Here is a 19,300-nt window from a genome sequence, read left to right on the forward strand (position 1 = left end):
TCCATGCAAGTTTGAATGCATATTGCTAATATGCTGTACTTTTTCATTTCTAGGTATGTGAGCTCAAAGGAAATAGATCCCACCATGCTTGAGAATGCTCGAGTTATGTCAGTGGAGGTGGTTTGTTTAGTGGAGGAGACATTTCCACGTTCTATTCTCACAAGCCAACTACATCTTATAGTGCATTTGGTGGATGAGATTGCTATATGTGGTACTATACATGCACGATGGTTGTTCTTCCTCGAGCGCTTCATGAAGACCTTGAAGGGCTTCGTGAGACAAAATGCAAGACCCGAAGGTAGCATGGCCGAGGGTTGGTTGGTACAAGAGTCACTTGTATATATTTCTGAGTTTCTTGTTGATGTGGATAGCTCTCTCCCATGACTATGGAGAGATGATGAAGACCTAAGGATGACCTCTATTCTGCCTCAAGGGAAAGGATGCAACAAAGTAATAGACACGGAGTTGCATAATAGTATCAATCTCTTTTGCGTGCTTAATAGTGATGTGATGAAAAGATGGGTGACAAGATACGAGGATGCAAAGGCAAGAAGACACGAAGAAAGGGCCCTTTTTCGTACACACCACGGATCTTGTGTGCCATACCCTCAGTATCTAAGAGCACTTCCAAAGGATATTCATGTGGATTGGCTACTTGATGAAATGGAAAAAGCAGAGAAAGACGAGGGGATGCATATCACAATGGAAGAATGGGAGTATGCTAGGGGATGCATGAGCAAGGTTGGTATATAGAATGTTATGCATAAGTTAGGAGCTTTCAATAATTTAGATTGCTTATTTAATTGATTTTTTCTTGGTGTAGTGCACTATGTTCAATGCTATATGGTGTGAGGGCAAGCATTTTCGAACACAACAGATTGATAATAAGAGAAACACACAAGATTGCGGCGTCATTGCTAGCTTTGAGGGAGCCAATGGAGCCATGGATGATTATTGTGGCATAATCCAAGATATTATTATGCTTGACTTTCGACACTTCTTTGTGTATGTTTTGGATGTAAAGTGGTTTAAGGACGTGGTGGAAAGAGGCCCTAATGCAACAATCCAACGCCATGCAAGTGGCTTTGTAACTATTGACTCCACAAAGTTTTGGCAAAGTAGGAAGGACACACTAGTACTACCGCAACAATGTGAACAGGTACTGTGCACACATATAAAAATACTCGCTTTTAAATATTTGATGCAAGAAAAATAACATGATTGTATTTGTGTTTGAATTAGGTTGTCTATCAACCAATGGTGGATAATAATAGATGGTGGCATGTCATACCTATTATGCCACGTTCCAAAGTGATGTATAGTACATTTACTAATATGGAGCGTATGGAGGATGATCATGGCCATGGACGTGATGATGATCGTGATACGAGAGAGGAGGATGATCATGAGATAGGAGATACAGATATTGAGGCCATTACCCGTGAGGACGAGCCTACCATTGGTGATGCTGATTTCGATGAGCACATGAGTAGCACAAGTAGTAGTGAGTGGGTTGAATGTATTTGTAGATCTAAACACTTGTTTGGATTTTGAAGTAGATAGTTTGGCAAGATCTCATTGAGGATGAGATTGAACCGTAGCCCCATCATTGATATTGGCAAAACTATTTTACATATTTTTTCATTCTCCTCACCTCACTTAATTCTTATAGATGTGGGCTTGCAAAAAAGCATTGATGTTTTTGTTAAAATTATGTGCTTTGGTAATCATGGGCAATGTTTGGAAAGCAATGATGTACACCAAAATCTCACTTTTTGTATTCTCTGGTTTGTGTCTATCTACGCATCTAAATGCGCATTTGATTCTCAGTGTTAACGCGCTAATACACGCGCAAATAGACGCGCTGATAAACACGATGTTAGACGGGCCCGTATTTTCTCAGTTTAGACGCGCAAATAGACGTGTTAATACACGCACAAATAGACGAGTTGTTAGACGCACTTTTAGACGCGCCCGTAATTCCTCTACTAAAGCAACGCCTATAGACGTGCCCGCTATTTTGCGCATCTACCAAGTGCGTCTATAGTTGCTTTGTGTTGTTGTGTTCCCTAATCAATTATCCCCACATGCATTTATTTCTCATCGGCAGTGAAGTCGAGCATATAGTTACATGCATTCAAATCTATACATGTATATACCTTCTAGCATGCACTACCTTCAGTGCACTGATCGCAACCAATAGCGATAGGCAAGGATTGATCTACAAACAATCGCGCCCGCTTTTTTATCACTAGGTTTTCCCAAACATGACGAGAGTCCTCTCTTAGGTACCAATGTTTGCTTTGCTACCTATAGCTTTCCAAAGTTGCAAGAAAATGCATAAACATGTTATGGATTGAGCCACCATTAAAGAATGGACTGATAATCCATAACTCCTCATCATCAGAACGTCCTATGGCATGACACACGCCTCTGTATGTCATTGACATGGCTAGCTCCATCTTCAACATGGCATATGCATCAACAATATCGTGTTTACTTCTTTTTCCTTCATATGAAGCTATTGATTTTAGACTTGAAACACCAACAATTGATACTTAGTGCACCCTTCCTTCCACTCCCGATCCCAATTTCTTAAGGACCATTATTGCACGATGTAGAAAGTTCACATCATATTTGCACTTGAAAACATATTGAGTGCACATTTGCATTGATGTCCTACCTTGGGCAACTCCTACATTAATCTCTTCTTTTGCCTCATTCGTGGAGGCCACAAGGTGTGTGCCAACTAATCCTTTCTCTCTCATGTTTTTTAGGCAATGGAAGCCTGCATTTTGGACCACTTAGTTGCACAAGAACAAGCTTTGCCTCTCCATCCAATGACAACTCAAAATCTTGATGGGATCTCAACAATTCTAGCTGGCACAACACATCACCAAGCATTCTAGTTTAATTACTTCATGCACATCACGCTTGGGCACTACTCTACAAGCTACATGAAACCAAGTTGTGACATGACAAACTCGCATTTTTATCTCTCCTCAATTCCAGCAAGATGTTAGATGCCATGATGAACAGCTAGACAATGCTATGATTGTATCTCTCTCATCAATTTAGGCGAGATGTTGGGTTCCATGATGAAAAGCTAGACAGTGCTATGATTGATCTAGAAAACACAATTCGTTACTTGCATTCAAAAGAAGATCCAATGATCTATAAGCAATTACAACATACATATGACAATGACAAATGTACAAATTCAACCAACTATCCTCGATGCAGCATGTAAGATTGAAAACCCTCTATTGTCACATAAATATGATGCTTCATAAACTACATCAGGTTATATCCTACTCTATTACTACACATTTGAGAATCTAAAACTATAAACATATAACAATAACACAAAGCCAAGATGATCTCGATCAGCTTTGCCAATCACAAATTCAACTGCTGGGAAAGGTTGAAATTGAGGTCACTACAAGATACAGGCCACTTTTCGACGCCGATACTGATGCTAAATACAAAGAAAAAAAAACTTAACCAGTGAAAAGTGTTGGAATGTTCGTCGGTGTCTACATCGCAAAGAAAGTGTTGATATAGTCATCAGTATGGGCATCGGTAAGTGAATGTTTCCAGTGTCAGTATGGGCATCGGTATGAACATTGATATCTACCGACACTGGAGTGCCAGTATATACCAACGTTCTAACAGAATTTTAAAAAAATTATGGGGTAGGATGGGGCTTGCCATCCTGCCCCACAAAAAAATTTTTCATTATAAATGTTACAAAAGAGGTCTACAAAATTACATTACAATGTTACAAAAAGGGTCTGCAAAATGGCAAAAGTGCCGAGGTTGAAAATGGAAAATCTGCCACATTAATGCGCTACAAAATGGCAAAAGTGCCGAAGTGGAAAATGGCAAATCTACTGAAATAATGCCCTATAAAATGGCAAAAGTGCCAAAATACCAAACGACAAAATGTCCTATCCTGCTGCTCCTCCTCCCCCTCCAACTCTCCTCATCCTCCTCGCCCTCCTCGTCCTCCTTGCCCTCCTCGTATATAGCCTCTCTGTGTAGGCCTGATCCACCTCCTCTTCTATGAGCCTCTCTGCTTCGTCTTAAGATCTAGTCTCCATGTCTAGGTCTCTATATGGGTCAAAGTTTCCTCCCTAAGAACGAAACAAGTTAGGAAATAAGATAAGAGCGTCGATTGTAAGACAACGATGAGGATTAGGGTATACTCACATGATGCTTTGCCACCTTTTGCCAATTGATTCTATATCCTTCTTGACCTTATGTACTCGTCGTCATCTGGAAGCCTACCAATCATAGATTTATGTGGATCCAAATTCAAGGAGGTAGATATGAATAACAAAACATTTAAATGATTAAACATAGTAGATATTCAGTAGAAGATGAATATATACTTACATAAAACCCCTTTTGTTGATCACACATGCTATCTTACGTATTTCTTAGTGCCCCCCCCCCCCCCCCCCCCCCGGGGCTTCACATGCAACATAACTCTTGAAATTATTTAACAATCTCATTCAAAACGTTAATTTCTTTTTTTTAAATCTCACATTCGAATTTGGAATGTGTGTTATTGCTTGGAGACCAAGTTTTTCAAATTATGTTAGGCACTGCATAAGTTATGGGCCAGGCAAGTTACCCATATGCAATATACTTCACAAAAAATGGCTACATGACCTAATCATGCATTGGCTTCATACATCCCCACATCTTACTTGGATATCTCTTAGATACAATCTCAAAAGGCATATATAAACTAGGAGCTACAATCGATAGGTTTTTTTCTCCTCATATGATTTGTGACTATCTTGAATTTATATTATGGATTAAGATTCGAATATTAGATGGCATTGCATAATTATCCATGTACCAACAAGCGTGTACATATGTTACAAAGGTAAGTGTGCCTAAGTGGCACTCTTGCTTATGTGGTAGGATTGCCTATGTTAGTGATGGTGTGGCATTGTGCAACATAGTACTATTGAGGTACATGTAGCAACAATGTGGCTATATGCCAATTGTTATCTTATCTGAGTTTTGCTTTATGCCTATGGAAGCTTGCTTTATGTGCAACATCTATGTGAAGCTCTATCCTCACACTACCTATGTGTGCTTGTCTCTGTGTCTCATGTTGTTGTGTTGTTTACTTCTTTAGCTTGTCTATAGTGGCATGTTGTTCACTGTGTAGAAACAAAGCTTTTAAGGGACATTTTAGCTATTCTATTCTATATTCTGGAAAGGTGCATTGTAAAAAATGATGTCTTGGCTTTCAAAGGTTAAAGCTATGAATTGTTCTTTTGAGGAAAAAGCCGCAGCTTTTAAAGATAGAAGCAACACTTAAAGGAACTCCGCATTTATTATATTATGTATCATATTATCTAAAATCCGAATGCCATGCTTTTCATGCAGTAAGTAGGAATGGGCTCTTATTAAAGAACTTTTTCTTTCATAAGAAAGCAAAGTAAGAGCAAGGTTTTATTATGGAAAAACTTTAATTGGCTTATGTGCCATCAATAGAACTATCTATAAGGTCAAAACTTGTTGATTCAAAAAACTAAGGGAACATTTTAATTTAGTGGCTTTATTTTCCATATATATTGTACCAGAGATAAAGGAGGTTTTAAAGATAACAAGTCCCAAGAGGCATACATTGCGACCTTATGATAGATAGTACATGACCTTACATGTGATAACTATGTAAGCATGAACTGATTGATGCCTTTAAATAAGGGATATTTGAGAGGCAAACTTTCAAATCAAGCTTTTAGATCGATGTGTAGACATGACCTTACATATGTAAGCATCAGTGTGTAGATAGATCTGCATATCGAGCACTCAAAGAGTTCCAGTAAAGTGTTCCCGCCAGCCAATTGCCCACACCTTCGAGATAGCCTTGCAGCCCAGTTTTATCCATCAGGCTTGTCTTCCTTATCTCGTTCACCAGCCTAACACACTCCTCGTCTTTGACTTTGATTAGCTCGCACACTTCCGAAACAATCCCCGACAAGTCGACAGGACTGCATGTGGATTTGGATTTTGAATGGTCCAAATACATCACTGCAATAAGATTGAAATAATCGCCTTCAAGATACTCCTTTTTGAACGACACCAGATCGTTCACCCAGCAGAGATTGTCGGTTGTGGCGTCCTGCAGTTTGCAAATGAGTGGATTCGTGTATGTTTCTTCATCAAGCTCTACGCCCAGCGTGTACTCCATCAGTATGGAGGCCGGATACCACCCATAAGTGCATCGACGTATTTCAATGAAAGTGTTTAGATCAGGAACAGTCTGTGTTTGTCGATAGATAACCTGGCTCCTATTCGCGTCGAGGAACGCCTTGAAGTATCGGATAAAGCGACCCTGCTGCGTCTTCGGCATCTCTTCGCAGATCTCGTTCCACCAATCAGCGGCAGTTTCGGTTATCACGCGCGCCACGTGAGAAGAGGACGAGTTACTGATGACTTTGCCTTCTAAGACACCTATAATTGATTGCAAAATCTCATCAGCCGCAGCCGAGTTGGCTCCCATTTCCTTGGGATCGTCAAGGAAGTTATCCAACAAGAACATCCAGGCGACGTGCTTGACTATGGGTACCATCCGTTTGCTAATACCATTGGCATAGGCCAGGCACGCAAAGAGATGAAACCTGGACTCAACAAGGAGTTTGTCGGTAAAGCCGGATTTCGCAAGGTCCTTGAAGCAGGATACGACCCAGGAATCACAAATGGATTTGAGTTGAAGACAATCGGGGTGATTGTTCCAGGGAAAGGAGCATTGGGGATGGGGAATAGTTATATTTTGGACATTGGAAGGCAAGTTCTCCATGGAGGAAGATAGAACGAAGATAGAATGAAGACAGACAGATCGAAGGGGATAGAGCGGGAGTCGGTATGCGGGTAAGTCGAGAAGAAGAAGATCGGTAATAAATAGAGCCCGACGGAGTAAGATCAACGCACACGTTTATCATCGTGTCCTATATTTCAGACCTGAGACATCATCGTGTCCTATATTTCAGACCTGACACAGGTCCTATCCCATCAACGTGTCCTATATTTCAGACCTGACACAGGTCCTATCGGGTTTGTGTCACGTGTGGTCCCTTAGGCCATCAACGCCGGGTCCCTAGCCTATTTTGTGGGTCGGCGAAAAAGCTGAGCGTCGGCGGAAGTGCAAAAGATTATAGACGATTGGGAATTGATCCAACAACATTTATACGCTCTAACTACCACACCATAATTAACATCGTATTTATAATCACATGTTATTATAAGCATCTTTTCCAGGCCCCCCCCACATCCGGTACGGACAAAGCGGAAACCCCTAAATCTATCATAAAGCCACGCTTCCTACTTAGGGGCTTAGCACATGGGAAGAAATAGGATGGGCTTAGCACATGGGAAGAAATAGGATGGGAATGGGAAAAGGTAGTCCCAAGTGGTCCCATGCATATTTCTATCCTATTCCCATCCCACCATGTGCTATCAAAAAAAGAACTAGGGATGGGTTTAGGAGGAAGAGGACACATGGCATCATTTCATGTGTTTAAGAGGTGGGGACCTTGTGGGGACAAGGACACATGTCATCCTTCCATGTTTTTGAATCCCTAAAAAAGGGGAACCTATTCTGGCTGCCAGGGTCTAGAGGCCATGGTCCAAGATGGGAGAAAAAGTGGCTACTCCCATTCTAAATCCATCCTAGACCACTTGGTGTAGGATGGGAGTAATGATGACAAAAATATTCCCATCCTAAACCCATGCTAGCCCCATCCATGTGCTAAGGCCCTTAAGTGATGGGTATACATAAAGTTGGAGGAAGATAATACCTCTTATTCATGCCTACGATCATCTTAAAGTTCTATTCATTTAGTCGGCACCCACCTAATTATTTTGACCTATTAAAGGATTTTAGGGTGCACTATGACTCGTGAAGTAATTGTAAGTTGTCTTCCTTTTAAAAGAATTACAATCATGCTTATGAACTCTTTGAGTTTAGTGGGACACCTTAATCTTATGTATAATGAAGCCTACATTGAACGAAACTTGTATATTCATCAAGCCTTAAATGCAAGCTTTAAAATAGTGAGAACATACCATCAAAGGAATTATAGGTCCCTCAAAGATAAAAACCTATAAAAAATTGTTCATTGGAGGAAAACTAAATAGTTTCTAAAACATGAATCAATGAGGCATATTGTGTCTTTGTTTTAAAAGAATTACAATCATGTCGGTAACCCTTTAATTTTAATAAGAGACCATGACCTTATCTGTGTTATAAAAAAGTCAAATTGTAAAATAGTGTGAAAATTAGGCCGTTAAAGGAATAGGTCCCTTGGACCACCATCTTATAAAATAGTGTGAAAATTAGGCGGTCAAAGGAAGGTCCCTTGGATATAAAAGTCAATAATATAAGATCACCATCTTATATATGTGTCAAAAAATTTAAAGCCACATTATAGAATTAGGCCGTCAAAGGAATAGGCTCCTTAGAGATAAAATACAATATAAAATTTGATTGATTAGATGAGATGTTGAATGTTGTCCTATGAGTAGTTTTAAAAAATAAAAAAGCACTGCATATTGTGTCTTCTTCTTTGAAACATTTAAATTATGTTGCAAAGGTCCCTTACGGACTCCTTACAGATCAATAGATCCCTCAGAGCCCGGGGAGTCCACTAGGGTTTATCGTATGGTACCATGTGAGTGTAAGGGAGGGGGGTTATATAAGGGAAGGAAGGTACATTAAGGTGGTGTACATAAACCCCTTAGAAAGGTGAGTGTAGATAAATCCTTTTATGTGTAAGTGGTCTACATATACACCTCACTTGGTATTAAAAAACACCCTTAACTATAAAAATACATTTGACATAAAGTTTAAAATACACCATTAAGTATAAAATGGACCTCATAAACAATCTTTACACACTTGTGATTACAAAGCCGTCAGCCATTATGTTACTCAGTACCAATGTCTTCAATGCCAGGCCCTTGACTACCAGGGTCCTGACTAATAGGCTGCTCTAAGACTAGAGTCTCAGTAGCAAGGTCCTCAATAGTTTGCTCTTTAGTTCCAAGCACCTGAGTAGTAGGCTGCTCTAGAGTCTCATGACCAAGTTCTTGGTGTGTAGGGACCTGGCTTCTAGGTTCCTGACTAGTAGGCTGCTCTGGAGTCTGTAAGATCATGGTTGAAGAACCATCTATGCCTCCTGGTAACTCCTCCTAGTCATGCTTTGCCTCATCCATACCTTCTTTGATTAAGGCTTCCTTACTTGATCCACTTGCATGTCCTTCACCCAAGATCAAGGGTGCCTTCCTCACTTTTAATTTCAAGGGAAGTGCTTCCACCTCTTTAGCCTTACCTTTTCCTGTGACATGCTGTACTACTACTTCTTGCTGCCGCGAGCCTTCCCGCATGATGAGTGGAACCTCCTTGCTATGATTGTATCTCTCTCATCAATTTAGGCGAGATGTTGGGTTCCATGATGAAAAGCTAGACAGTGCTATGATTGATCTAGAAAACACAATTCATTACTTGCATTCAAAAGAAGATCCAATGATCTATAAGCAATTACAACAGACATATGACAATGTCAAATGTACAACTTCAACCAACTATCCTCAATGTAGCATGTAAGATTAAAAACCCTCTATCATCACATAAATATGATGCTTCATAAACTACATCAGGTAATATCCTACTCTATTACTACACATTTGTGAATTTAAAACTATAAACATATAACAATAACACAAAGCCAAGATGATCTCGATTAGCTTTGCCAATCACAAATTCAGCTGCTGGGAAAGGTTGAAATTGAGGTCACTACAAGACACAGGCCACTTTTCGATGCCGATACTGATGCTAAATACAAAGAAAAAATACTTAACCAGTGAAAAGTGTTGGAATGTCAGTCGGTGTCTACATCGCAAAGAAAGTGTTGATATAGTCATCGGTATGGGCATAGGTAAGTGAATGTTTCTAGTGTCAGTATGGGCATCAGTATGAACATTGGTATCTACCGACACTGGAGTGTCAGTATATACCAACGTTCTAATAGAAGAAGTCTTCTCTCCACTCTCCTTAAGTACCTCCTAGTTCTCTCACTAGGGTTTAAGGGTATCAGAATTATGGGGTAGGATGGGGGCTTGTTTCAGTCCCATCCTACCCCACAAATTTTTTTTTCATTATAAATGTTACAAAAGAGGTCTACAAAATTACATTACAATGTTACAAAAAGGGTCTACAAAATGGGAAAAGTGCTGAGGTTGAAAATGGTAAATCTGCCACATTAATGCGCTACAAAATGGCAAAAGTGTCGAAGTGGAAAATGACAAATCTACTGAAATAATGCCCTAGAAGATGGCAAAAGTGCCAAAATACAAAATGACAAAATGTCCTATCCTACTGCTCCTCCTCCTCCTCCAACTCTCCTCATCCTCCTCGCCCTCCTCGTCCTCCTTGCCCTCCTCGCCTATAGCCTCTCTGTGTAGCCTGATCCACCTCCTCTTCTATGAGCCTCTCTGCTTCGTCTTAAGATCTAGTCTCCAAGTCTAGGTCTCTATATGGGTCAAAGTTTCCTCCCTAAGAACGAAACAAGTTAGGAAATAAGATAAGAGCATCGATTGTAAGACAACGATGAGGATTAGGGTATACTCACATGATGCTTTGCCACGTTTTGCCAATTAATTCTATATCCTTCTTGACCTTATGTACTCGTCGTCATCTAGAAGCCTACCAATCATAGATTTATGTGGATCCAAATTCAAGGAGTTAGATATGAATAACAAAACATTTGAATGATTGGACATAGTAGATATTCAGTAGAAGATAAATATATACTTACATAAAACCCCTTTTGTTGATCACACATGCTATCTTACATATTTCTTAGTGCCCCCCCCCCCCCGGATCGACCACCAAAACGCAAAGCAATCGGAACCAAGTGGGTGTACAAGACCAAGTACAAGTCTGATGGCACGTTTAATAAGTACAAGGCTCAACTCGTGGCAAAAGGATTTGCACAGGTACATGGTTTTGATTATCAAGATACTTTTGCTCCCACAGCTCGACTAACCACAATTCGCAGTGTTTTGGCTTTAGCTACCGAGGGAAGTTGGCCCGTGTTTCAAATGGATGTGAAATCCGCCTTTTTGAATGGAGATCTCAAGGAGGAGATATACATGGAACAACCACCAGGTTTTGAGATCCCCGGTTCAGAAGGTAAAGTCTGCAAACTAAAGAAGGCACTTTACGGGCTGAAACAGGCCCCACGAGCGTGGTAACAGTGAATTGATGCCTACTTTCTGCAAAACAGGTTCAGGAGGAGCCCATCTAATGCAAATTTGTATGTCTTTAGAGAAGGAGGCAGGTGTATGATCGTGGTCCTTTATGTGGACGACCTTGTCATAACAGGGAACCATGAAGAGAAGATCTCGCAGACGAAGCATTTGCTAGGAAGAGAGTTTGAAATGACAGACCTCGGACTGATGCATTTCTGTTTGGAGATTGAAGTTTGGCAAGAGCCGAAACAGATCTTCATTTCACAGCTGAAGTATGCTGGAGAGATACTGAAGGCATTTGGCATGGCTGAGTGCAAGACAGTTGGTACCTTTATGGAGGTTGATGCGAAGCTCTCAAACGAGGATTCATCAGCACTGGTGGACGAAGCGAAGTACAAGAGGCTTGTGGGCAGCTTGATTTACCTGTGCAACACACGGCCGGACATCAATTTTGCGATTGGTGTACTAAGCAGGTTTTCCAATAAGCTTCGGGAGAACCATTGGAGGGCAGGGATGCAGGTGCTGAAATACATCAAAGGCACACTTGATTATGGCATCACCTATACCAAGGGCAACATCTTGACCGGATTCTGTGACTCAGATTGGTGGGCAGGAGACGTGGACAGCAGGAGATCAGTGACAGGCTACTGTTTCTCACTTGGATCTGGAGTTGTGTCATGGGTCAGCAAGAAGCAACCCACAATTGCCCTTTCTTCTACCGAGGCCGAGTACAAATCTGCATGCTTTACTTCTTGCGAGGCAGTGTGGTTGAGGAGGATTTTGGGGGACATGGGTGCAATGCAGAACAAGCCTACGCAATTATCATGTGACAATCAGAGTCGCATGGCGATTGCAAAGAACCCGATGTTCCACGCTCGCACAAAACACATTGAGATTCAATATCACTTTGTATGCGAGCTCATCATGGATGGAGAGGTCGACTTGGTGTACTGTCCAACTACAGAGAATGCTGCGGACATCTTCACGAAGGCTCTTGGAAGAGACTTGCTAGAGAGGCATCTTCATCCGACTTGGGCCAAAAAAGTAAGTTCACTTGCGGGTGGACATTGAGGGGGGGTGTTAGATATCAATGCTCCACTCTCGTGTAACTATGCGGGAACCAGCTAACACTACTTGTAAGCCCCCCTTTTGAGGAGAAGGCATTTGAGTAGCTCGGTTATCCGGTAGGTCCTGGTTTGGACACCAGATGGGGGCCATGTGTGGCCTGATGGCTGGATGGCTTCAAATAGAGTTGGCACACCGCCAACTAGGCTACATGCAAGTGCGGGAAGGCATCCCTTTATTGACCGCACTGAGAGTAGACGGAGCATTTCTTGGGGCAGCCCACTCTTGGGTTGCGGGGCCTGTTTGGAGCCTCAAATGATCCCGGCCGAACGGAGACCGTAGGTTAGTTCCTCTATTTTTTGCGCACCAGTTCTATCATCTGGTTGGTGGCCTACCGACCCCCAGTCGACCGTTTTGGGAGGATTGGGTCGGTCACCCAATTGAGCCTAACCGACTGGCTATACAAGAGCAAGCCCGTGAAGCCCATTTCATCACTGGCTATAGCAACCCTGATTCCTTAGCATCCAGCCTCCGTCTTCTACTGTTTCCAGCATGCCATCGAAGCTTCTTTCACAAGAGCGCATGGTTGGGAGGCAGCACCATCTATTGTATCAGTTCTACAATAATCAAAATTCTGATTCTTCATACTATCTTGTTTTCTCTCTTGTGTATGAGATCCTGTTATCTGTTGAGCACAGACGTTGTATTATTTTCTTACAGTTATACCTTAACATACTTCTTGTGATTTGGCATGATGAGAGTCTTTTCTTTCAAAGTCATGCTCTCTTTTAGTAGCTTTCAAAGTTTATTTTTATTGATTATTAAAATATACAAAACTAGTGCGTATTTTTTTTATTAAAACATTATTGGAAAAAGTAGAACTACGGTTTGATAGCAATCATTTACAGTAGTCACAAGAGATACTTAAGGAAAATCATTTTTCAAAAATACCATGGATGGTTTATATAAATGGTAGTGTTGTAATTAGTAATATTTTTTCCCACATGGAGGATGTCTAGCTTCCTTAATATATTTATCACAAGCCTTGAAAATTACTTCATTAGATAGTTGTTAATAAAACTCTATTGTTGCTCTTGTTGTAGATGATTTATCATGATAGTTTTTGACATTACCGTCTGTGAATTGGTCAAAGTCATCCTTGTTTTGGTAGTTGTTGATTGCACTATTTCATGAACTCATTTAGTTTTTCATAGGAATGGAGCCCTCAAATGTACGCACTTGGCTCCTCACGTGCGTTATATGTTAGCTTCATCTGGGATGTTTGTAAGTAGCATGGGATATGTTTGTAGCTCTTTATTTGTCTAGGATCACTTCCAGGATTCTCACACTGAGAAACCAAATCAACCAAAGTTTCTACAATAGTAATGAAACTGATCATGCTTATGTACTCAAGATCAAGGATTACAACAATCAACTCGCACAAGCAAGAGGAGAGACCATGAATCCCATAGAAATAGTTCAAGTCATTCTAAATAGGCTAGGAAAGGGATACAAGAATCTAGTCTAGAGTATTACCATTCAATGACAAATTCCAATAATTGAAGAGCTACAATGAGTGTTACTTGGTGAAGAACTCATGACGCAAGCCATTCATGTACACAAAGGTCATTCCAATGATCAAGCATTCACATCCTCAAATAGAAGCAGAGGCAGAGGCACAAGTAGAGGTAGATCATTTCAGCAAAGTGGTCATCATCAACAACAAAGTCATTAGCAAAGTTAGCATCCTCAGCAACATCAACATTAAAATCCAAGTTCATTCCAATAGAGGAAGATTCCAAGAATGAGGGAATGCATCCACCACCATATAAAGCATTCAATGCATTTACTGTCATAAGCTTGGACACTATGAAAGAGATTGCTGCAAGAAGCAATACGACCAAGGCGGTCAATCTAGCAACAATTGAGGGAATTTTTGAGGAAGAGAAATTCATCATGGTGGAAATTCAAGTCACAATCATTATGCCAATGAACGTGAGAATATGTTTCTTGCAAGCAAGGACATGCAGAAGACTGAAACAGTATATCTTGACATTGATTGCAATTCAAAAGGGGAATGCAGTTATAACGTTGATCTTCAATAGAATGATATTTTTAATATCTAAATTTTATAGAAATTAATTTACATAAGGGAGTTTTTAAATGATTTTGAAAAAATTGACAGGTTTGTATAGAAAAAGGGTATATTTTATTAATGGAAAAATTACAAATAAGGGATTTTACAAATAGGCCTTGAACGCACATGATATAGAGGGTTTACACATAGTGACCCCCCTGAGGTGGCGCATCATCTCATATGACAAAACATCAAGAATGGATCACAGAGATGAAACCATTAGAAGGACATAAGAACGGTATCTACACTGCAGATAACATACCAAATCCAATTCAAGGGAAAGGCATTGTCCCTATGAATAATTTCAGTGGTACGAAAGGATTGGTGAAAGATTTACTCTATGTTTTGAAAGGGTTTCGAAGCTCAGCAAGAACCTCTTATCATTTGGTGAAATGACAAAACACAACTATTGAGTCATCTTTTATGGAGATGAATGCACGATTAGAGGCAAATTCAAAGGATATCAGCTAGTAGGAAAAGTAGTCAAGGAAGGATGCTTGTTCAGAATGCTAGCTTCAGTACCAAGTTTGCATGCCATGTCAGTTCAATTGCAACAATAGATGCCACTTTCCGCAATATGGCACAAGAGATATGGACATGTCAATTTCAAAAGCTTGAAAGAGCTCGAAAATTAGAATATGGCAATTGGAATTTCGAAACTTTAGTTTCTTGGAAAAGTTTGCGAAGCATGCTGCTTTGGTAAACAAAAGCGAACCAATTTTGGTAGAAGCACCTCTAGAGCACGAGGTATTCTTAATTTGATTCAGACAAATATATGGGGTCATGCCTAGACCCGCAGCATCAATGGTTCACTTTACTATTTGATTTTCATCGATCACCACAGTAGATATTATTGGGTCTACTTTCTGAAAGAGAAATCTGAAGTCTTTTCCAAATTTTAAGAATTCAAAGCCATGGTAGAAAACCAGACATGCAGAAAGATCAAAGTCATGAGATCAGATAGAGGAGGTGAATACATATCTTCAGCATTCATGAATTTTTGCAGAAGTAATGACATTCAAAGACAATTTACTTATGGAGATACTCGTCATCAAAATGCAAGAGCTAAAAGGAAGAATGGTACTTTAGCAAATAGTGCTAGAGCAATGCTCAGGGAGTGGCTGCAATCTTGCAATGTGCCACATGAAAATTCATGAAAATTCTTCAAGAGATTGTCAACATAGTTTAGCTGATTCATGAAGGTGCTGTCTAAGTCTCTTCAGAACTCAATTCCAAGACCAAGATCTTTCATGTCGAACTCTAAAGATAAGTCTTGTTTCAACTTTTTGATGCCATCATTACTTCTGATCACAATTAGTTCATCTACGTACAAAAATGCATTAATAATTTCTTCCCCTTAAACTTTGTAGTAGAGAGTATGATCTGCATTGGATTTCATGTATCCCAAATTAGCAAAATACTTGTCGATTCTGTTGTACCAACTTTTGGGTGCTTGCTTTAAGCCAAAGGGACTTTTCTTGAGATTGCAAACCTGATTGTCTTTTCCTAGTCCAAAATAACTTGCTGGTTGTTGCATGTAGACTTCTTCATCTAGGTAACCACTAAGAAAAGAATTCTTGACATGTACATGGTACACATTCCTTCTATTGAGTATCGCTAGTGATATCAAGAACCATATGGAATCCATCTTTGCTACTAGAGCATAAGTCTCATCATAGTCTTGACCATATTGCTATGCAAATCCTTTTGCAACTAGTCTCAATGCTTCCATCTGGATTGTACTTTACTTTATAAACCCATTTGTTTGCTATGGCCTTCTTTCCTGGTGGAAGGTTGCATAACTCCCAAGTGTTGTTTTTGTACAAAGCTTCTATTTCTTCATTCATAGTAGTTTTCCATTCTGGCTTGTCAACTACGTCTTCGAAGTACATTGGCTCTTCGGTAGCCATGATGGTATTCATAAGAGAATAATTGGTAGCTTTGATCTAAATTGCTTTGCCTTTCTAAGAATATGTCAATCTGGCTGGTGGTCTCTTTCTCTGGTAGACTGTCTACATTGTTGTTTCCCTCCTCGGGGTGTCTCTAGCAATTCTTGCTCTTCTTCATCAACCTTTTCTGTAGGTGACTAAGTAATCGATGTGTCGATATCCTGAGAATTTGATGTTTTCCATTTTGATTCCTCATCAAAGATTACATCTTTGGAGATAATGACCTTGTGGTTGATAGGATCATATAGCTTGTATACTTTTATTTCTTCACTATAGCCAACCATGATGCATTTGCATGACTTCACATCCAATTTTTTGCACTGATCATCATGTATGTGGGCATATTCTATGCAACCAAATATGCGGAGATGACCAATGCGTGGCTTGTGTCCACTGAATGCTAGAACAGAGTTTGAAACTTAAAAAATGTTTTTAAAAGCCTACCATCAATGACAAGTACTATAGGCAGCTCATCGAATCTCTTATATATCTGACTATCACACGGCTAGATATTTGTTATGCAATAAGTTCATTTGCACAGTTTATGGCAAATCCGAAACAGTCTCACTGGAATATAGCCAAAAGAGTCTTGAGATACTTCAGAGGTACAAGATAGTTTGGAATAGAATACAGAGAAGTCATCCAAGGTTGCATAGATACAGTGACAATGACTATACCGGAGATCATGAGACTAGGAGATCCACACAAGGATATGCAGTTTTCCTCGGTCAAGGTGCTATATCATGGTTTTCAAACAAACGGCCAACTGTTTCTTTGTCTTCAATAGAAGCAGAATATAGAGCACTCACTACAGGTGCATGTGAAGCTATATGGCTCAGAAGACTATTGTCAGAAACATATTACTTTGATGAATCAAAGCCAATAACAATATACTATGATAATCAATCGGCTCAAGTATTGGCCAAGAATCTAGTATATCACTCCAAGACAAAGCACATTGATGTCAAAGAGCACTTCATCAAAGAAAGAGTGTTACTTGGTGACATCATAGTACAACATTGTGATAGTAAAGAAAATGTTGCAAACATCTTTACCAAACCACTTGGCAAATATCTTTTTGAGAAGCACTGAAGAGCTCTTGGTTTGATGCAAAGGAAGTACATTCCCATTAAAGGGGGTGATGGGATGTAATGCTCAGTCCTTCCTCGATCCCCCAGAATCATCATCTTGAGGGAAGGCCTACTTCATGATGTTGATCTTGAGGGAAGGTGTTGAGAAACCATCTCAACATCATGTGTTCAATATTTTTGGAAATGGTCAAGTTTTCCAAGCAAACATTTGTTATAATGAAGCAAGATATACATAAAAACTTACACCTACTTTGCACCAAACCACTATCCACGAATAACGAAAGCGAGGTCCTTCCTGGGTAGGTGTAAACATGGCTATACTTTTTGCCCAAGAGAAAAGGGCTTGACATCAATGATTGCTACTTTTCAAAATTGATAAATGAACTCCAGTGCTAAATTTGAAAGTGTAGGCCCATTCGAACTTTGGTCTCAACTTTGGTCTCGCTCGAACGTAGTCGCTCAAATTCTGGTAATCCCTTGTAGAATCCATTTCTCCCATTTGGAAACACCCACTCAACCCTCTCATGGCCCTAGCTACACATGAATGCATAAATTGATTGAAGTGGTATTTGGGAGAATTGATTGAAGTTGTGTTTGGAAGAATTGCACGGGTGTGGCAATTTATTGCAGGTCCCTTTTGCTCAAGGCACTTGCAATATGGCAGAACAACCAAGTTATACACTTTGTTATTATGGGCATACTGCACATCATTCAAAGTCACCATAGGTCTCACACCATTCAAATTGGCAATCAGGATGGAGGCTATCACGCCATTGGAATATGTTGTTCTGAGCCTCTGAATTGCAATCGAAGACAAGCTACTTTTGTAGGAGTCCATGGAGTTTTGACTTGACGGTCGGGAGAAAATGGAGATAGGATGGAAAGTTACTACTTGACATAGGTAGTGCAAGCACAAAGAAAGAGACTTGATTGGACTTGGCATCAAAGAATAAGTTCTTTAAGAAGGGACACTTGGTCCTACTCTTCAACACCTGCATGGGCCGCATGCAAGGAAGCTGAAGATGCAGTGGTCAAGACCCTTTTAGATCTTTGAGTATTGTGAATCGACTTCTTTCTACTTGGCGTATCTATAGGGATGGTGGGTATTACCGTTGCCAATGAACGGGTTCCAATTGCGGAGATATCACCATGAAGGCCACCTTAAATGCCCATTCCTAGTCACACGTGAGGTACTCATTCCTTGGATAGGGGTAGGTGCACAGAATCCAATGGCGAGATCGTGCACTCCTTGTTGTGATGGTCACTTAACTACTGGTGATATCTTGAGTTCAGCATCAGTCGCCATGCAGGTCTAAGCCCTAGAATCAGCTAAGGATAGTTATACCCCTTGTTCACTCCGAATACCTCACACTTGTGCTCGTCCATCTTCTTCCTCATATCCTCGGTTTCCTATTCCTTCCTCCATCTCCTACCAAATCCTCCATCCACTTGCAACCTCATGGGCATGGCACTAACACCATTTCTTGTAGTAGCTATGCATTCATAACAAACACTCGTGGTCTCCAAATTCCTTAGCAAGCATGTCATCTATACATTCTCTTGCGGCTTTAATCGATGGAGGTGGAATAAGTGGTAAATGGAATATTTTTGCCACCAAGTCTTGAGAGACATACTAATCCATGGGTAGATATCCTCTCATTTTCATAAGGACATAAATTCATCGTCTGCATTAGGGTATCCTCCTCTAGCAATCTATTGCTTGATAGTCTATTATGCCAATTACCCATAGATAGGCTTGGTTTTGTGGTCCTTGATCATCT

General features: G+C 40.3%; 1 protein-coding gene across 1 annotated transcript; it reads right to left on the reverse strand.

The window, feature by feature from the left end:
• Positions 1 to 5,803: 5,803 nt before the first annotated feature.
• On the reverse strand, positions 5,804 to 6,826 carry LOC147905992 (microbial Terpene synthase-like protein 13). The gene has a single exon (XM_087381914.1). The coding sequence runs from the start codon at positions 6,824 to 6,826 to the stop codon at positions 5,804 to 5,806; it is 1,023 nt and encodes a 340-aa protein (XP_087238040.1).
• Positions 6,827 to 19,300: the final 12,474 nt, after the last annotated feature.

Source organism: Dipteris shenzhenensis, chromosome 1 (genome assembly GCF_047967505.1).
Source record: "Dipteris shenzhenensis isolate YYH24624 ecotype China chromosome 1, Dip_SZ_1.0, whole genome shotgun sequence".
NCBI lineage: Eukaryota > Viridiplantae > Streptophyta > Polypodiopsida > Gleicheniales > Dipteridaceae > Dipteris > Dipteris shenzhenensis.

Coding starts and splice junctions, on each gene's coding strand:
- LOC147905992 (XM_087381914.1), bottom strand. CDS start 6,826: ATGGAGAACTTGCCTTCCAATGTCCAAAATATAACTATTCCCCATCCC.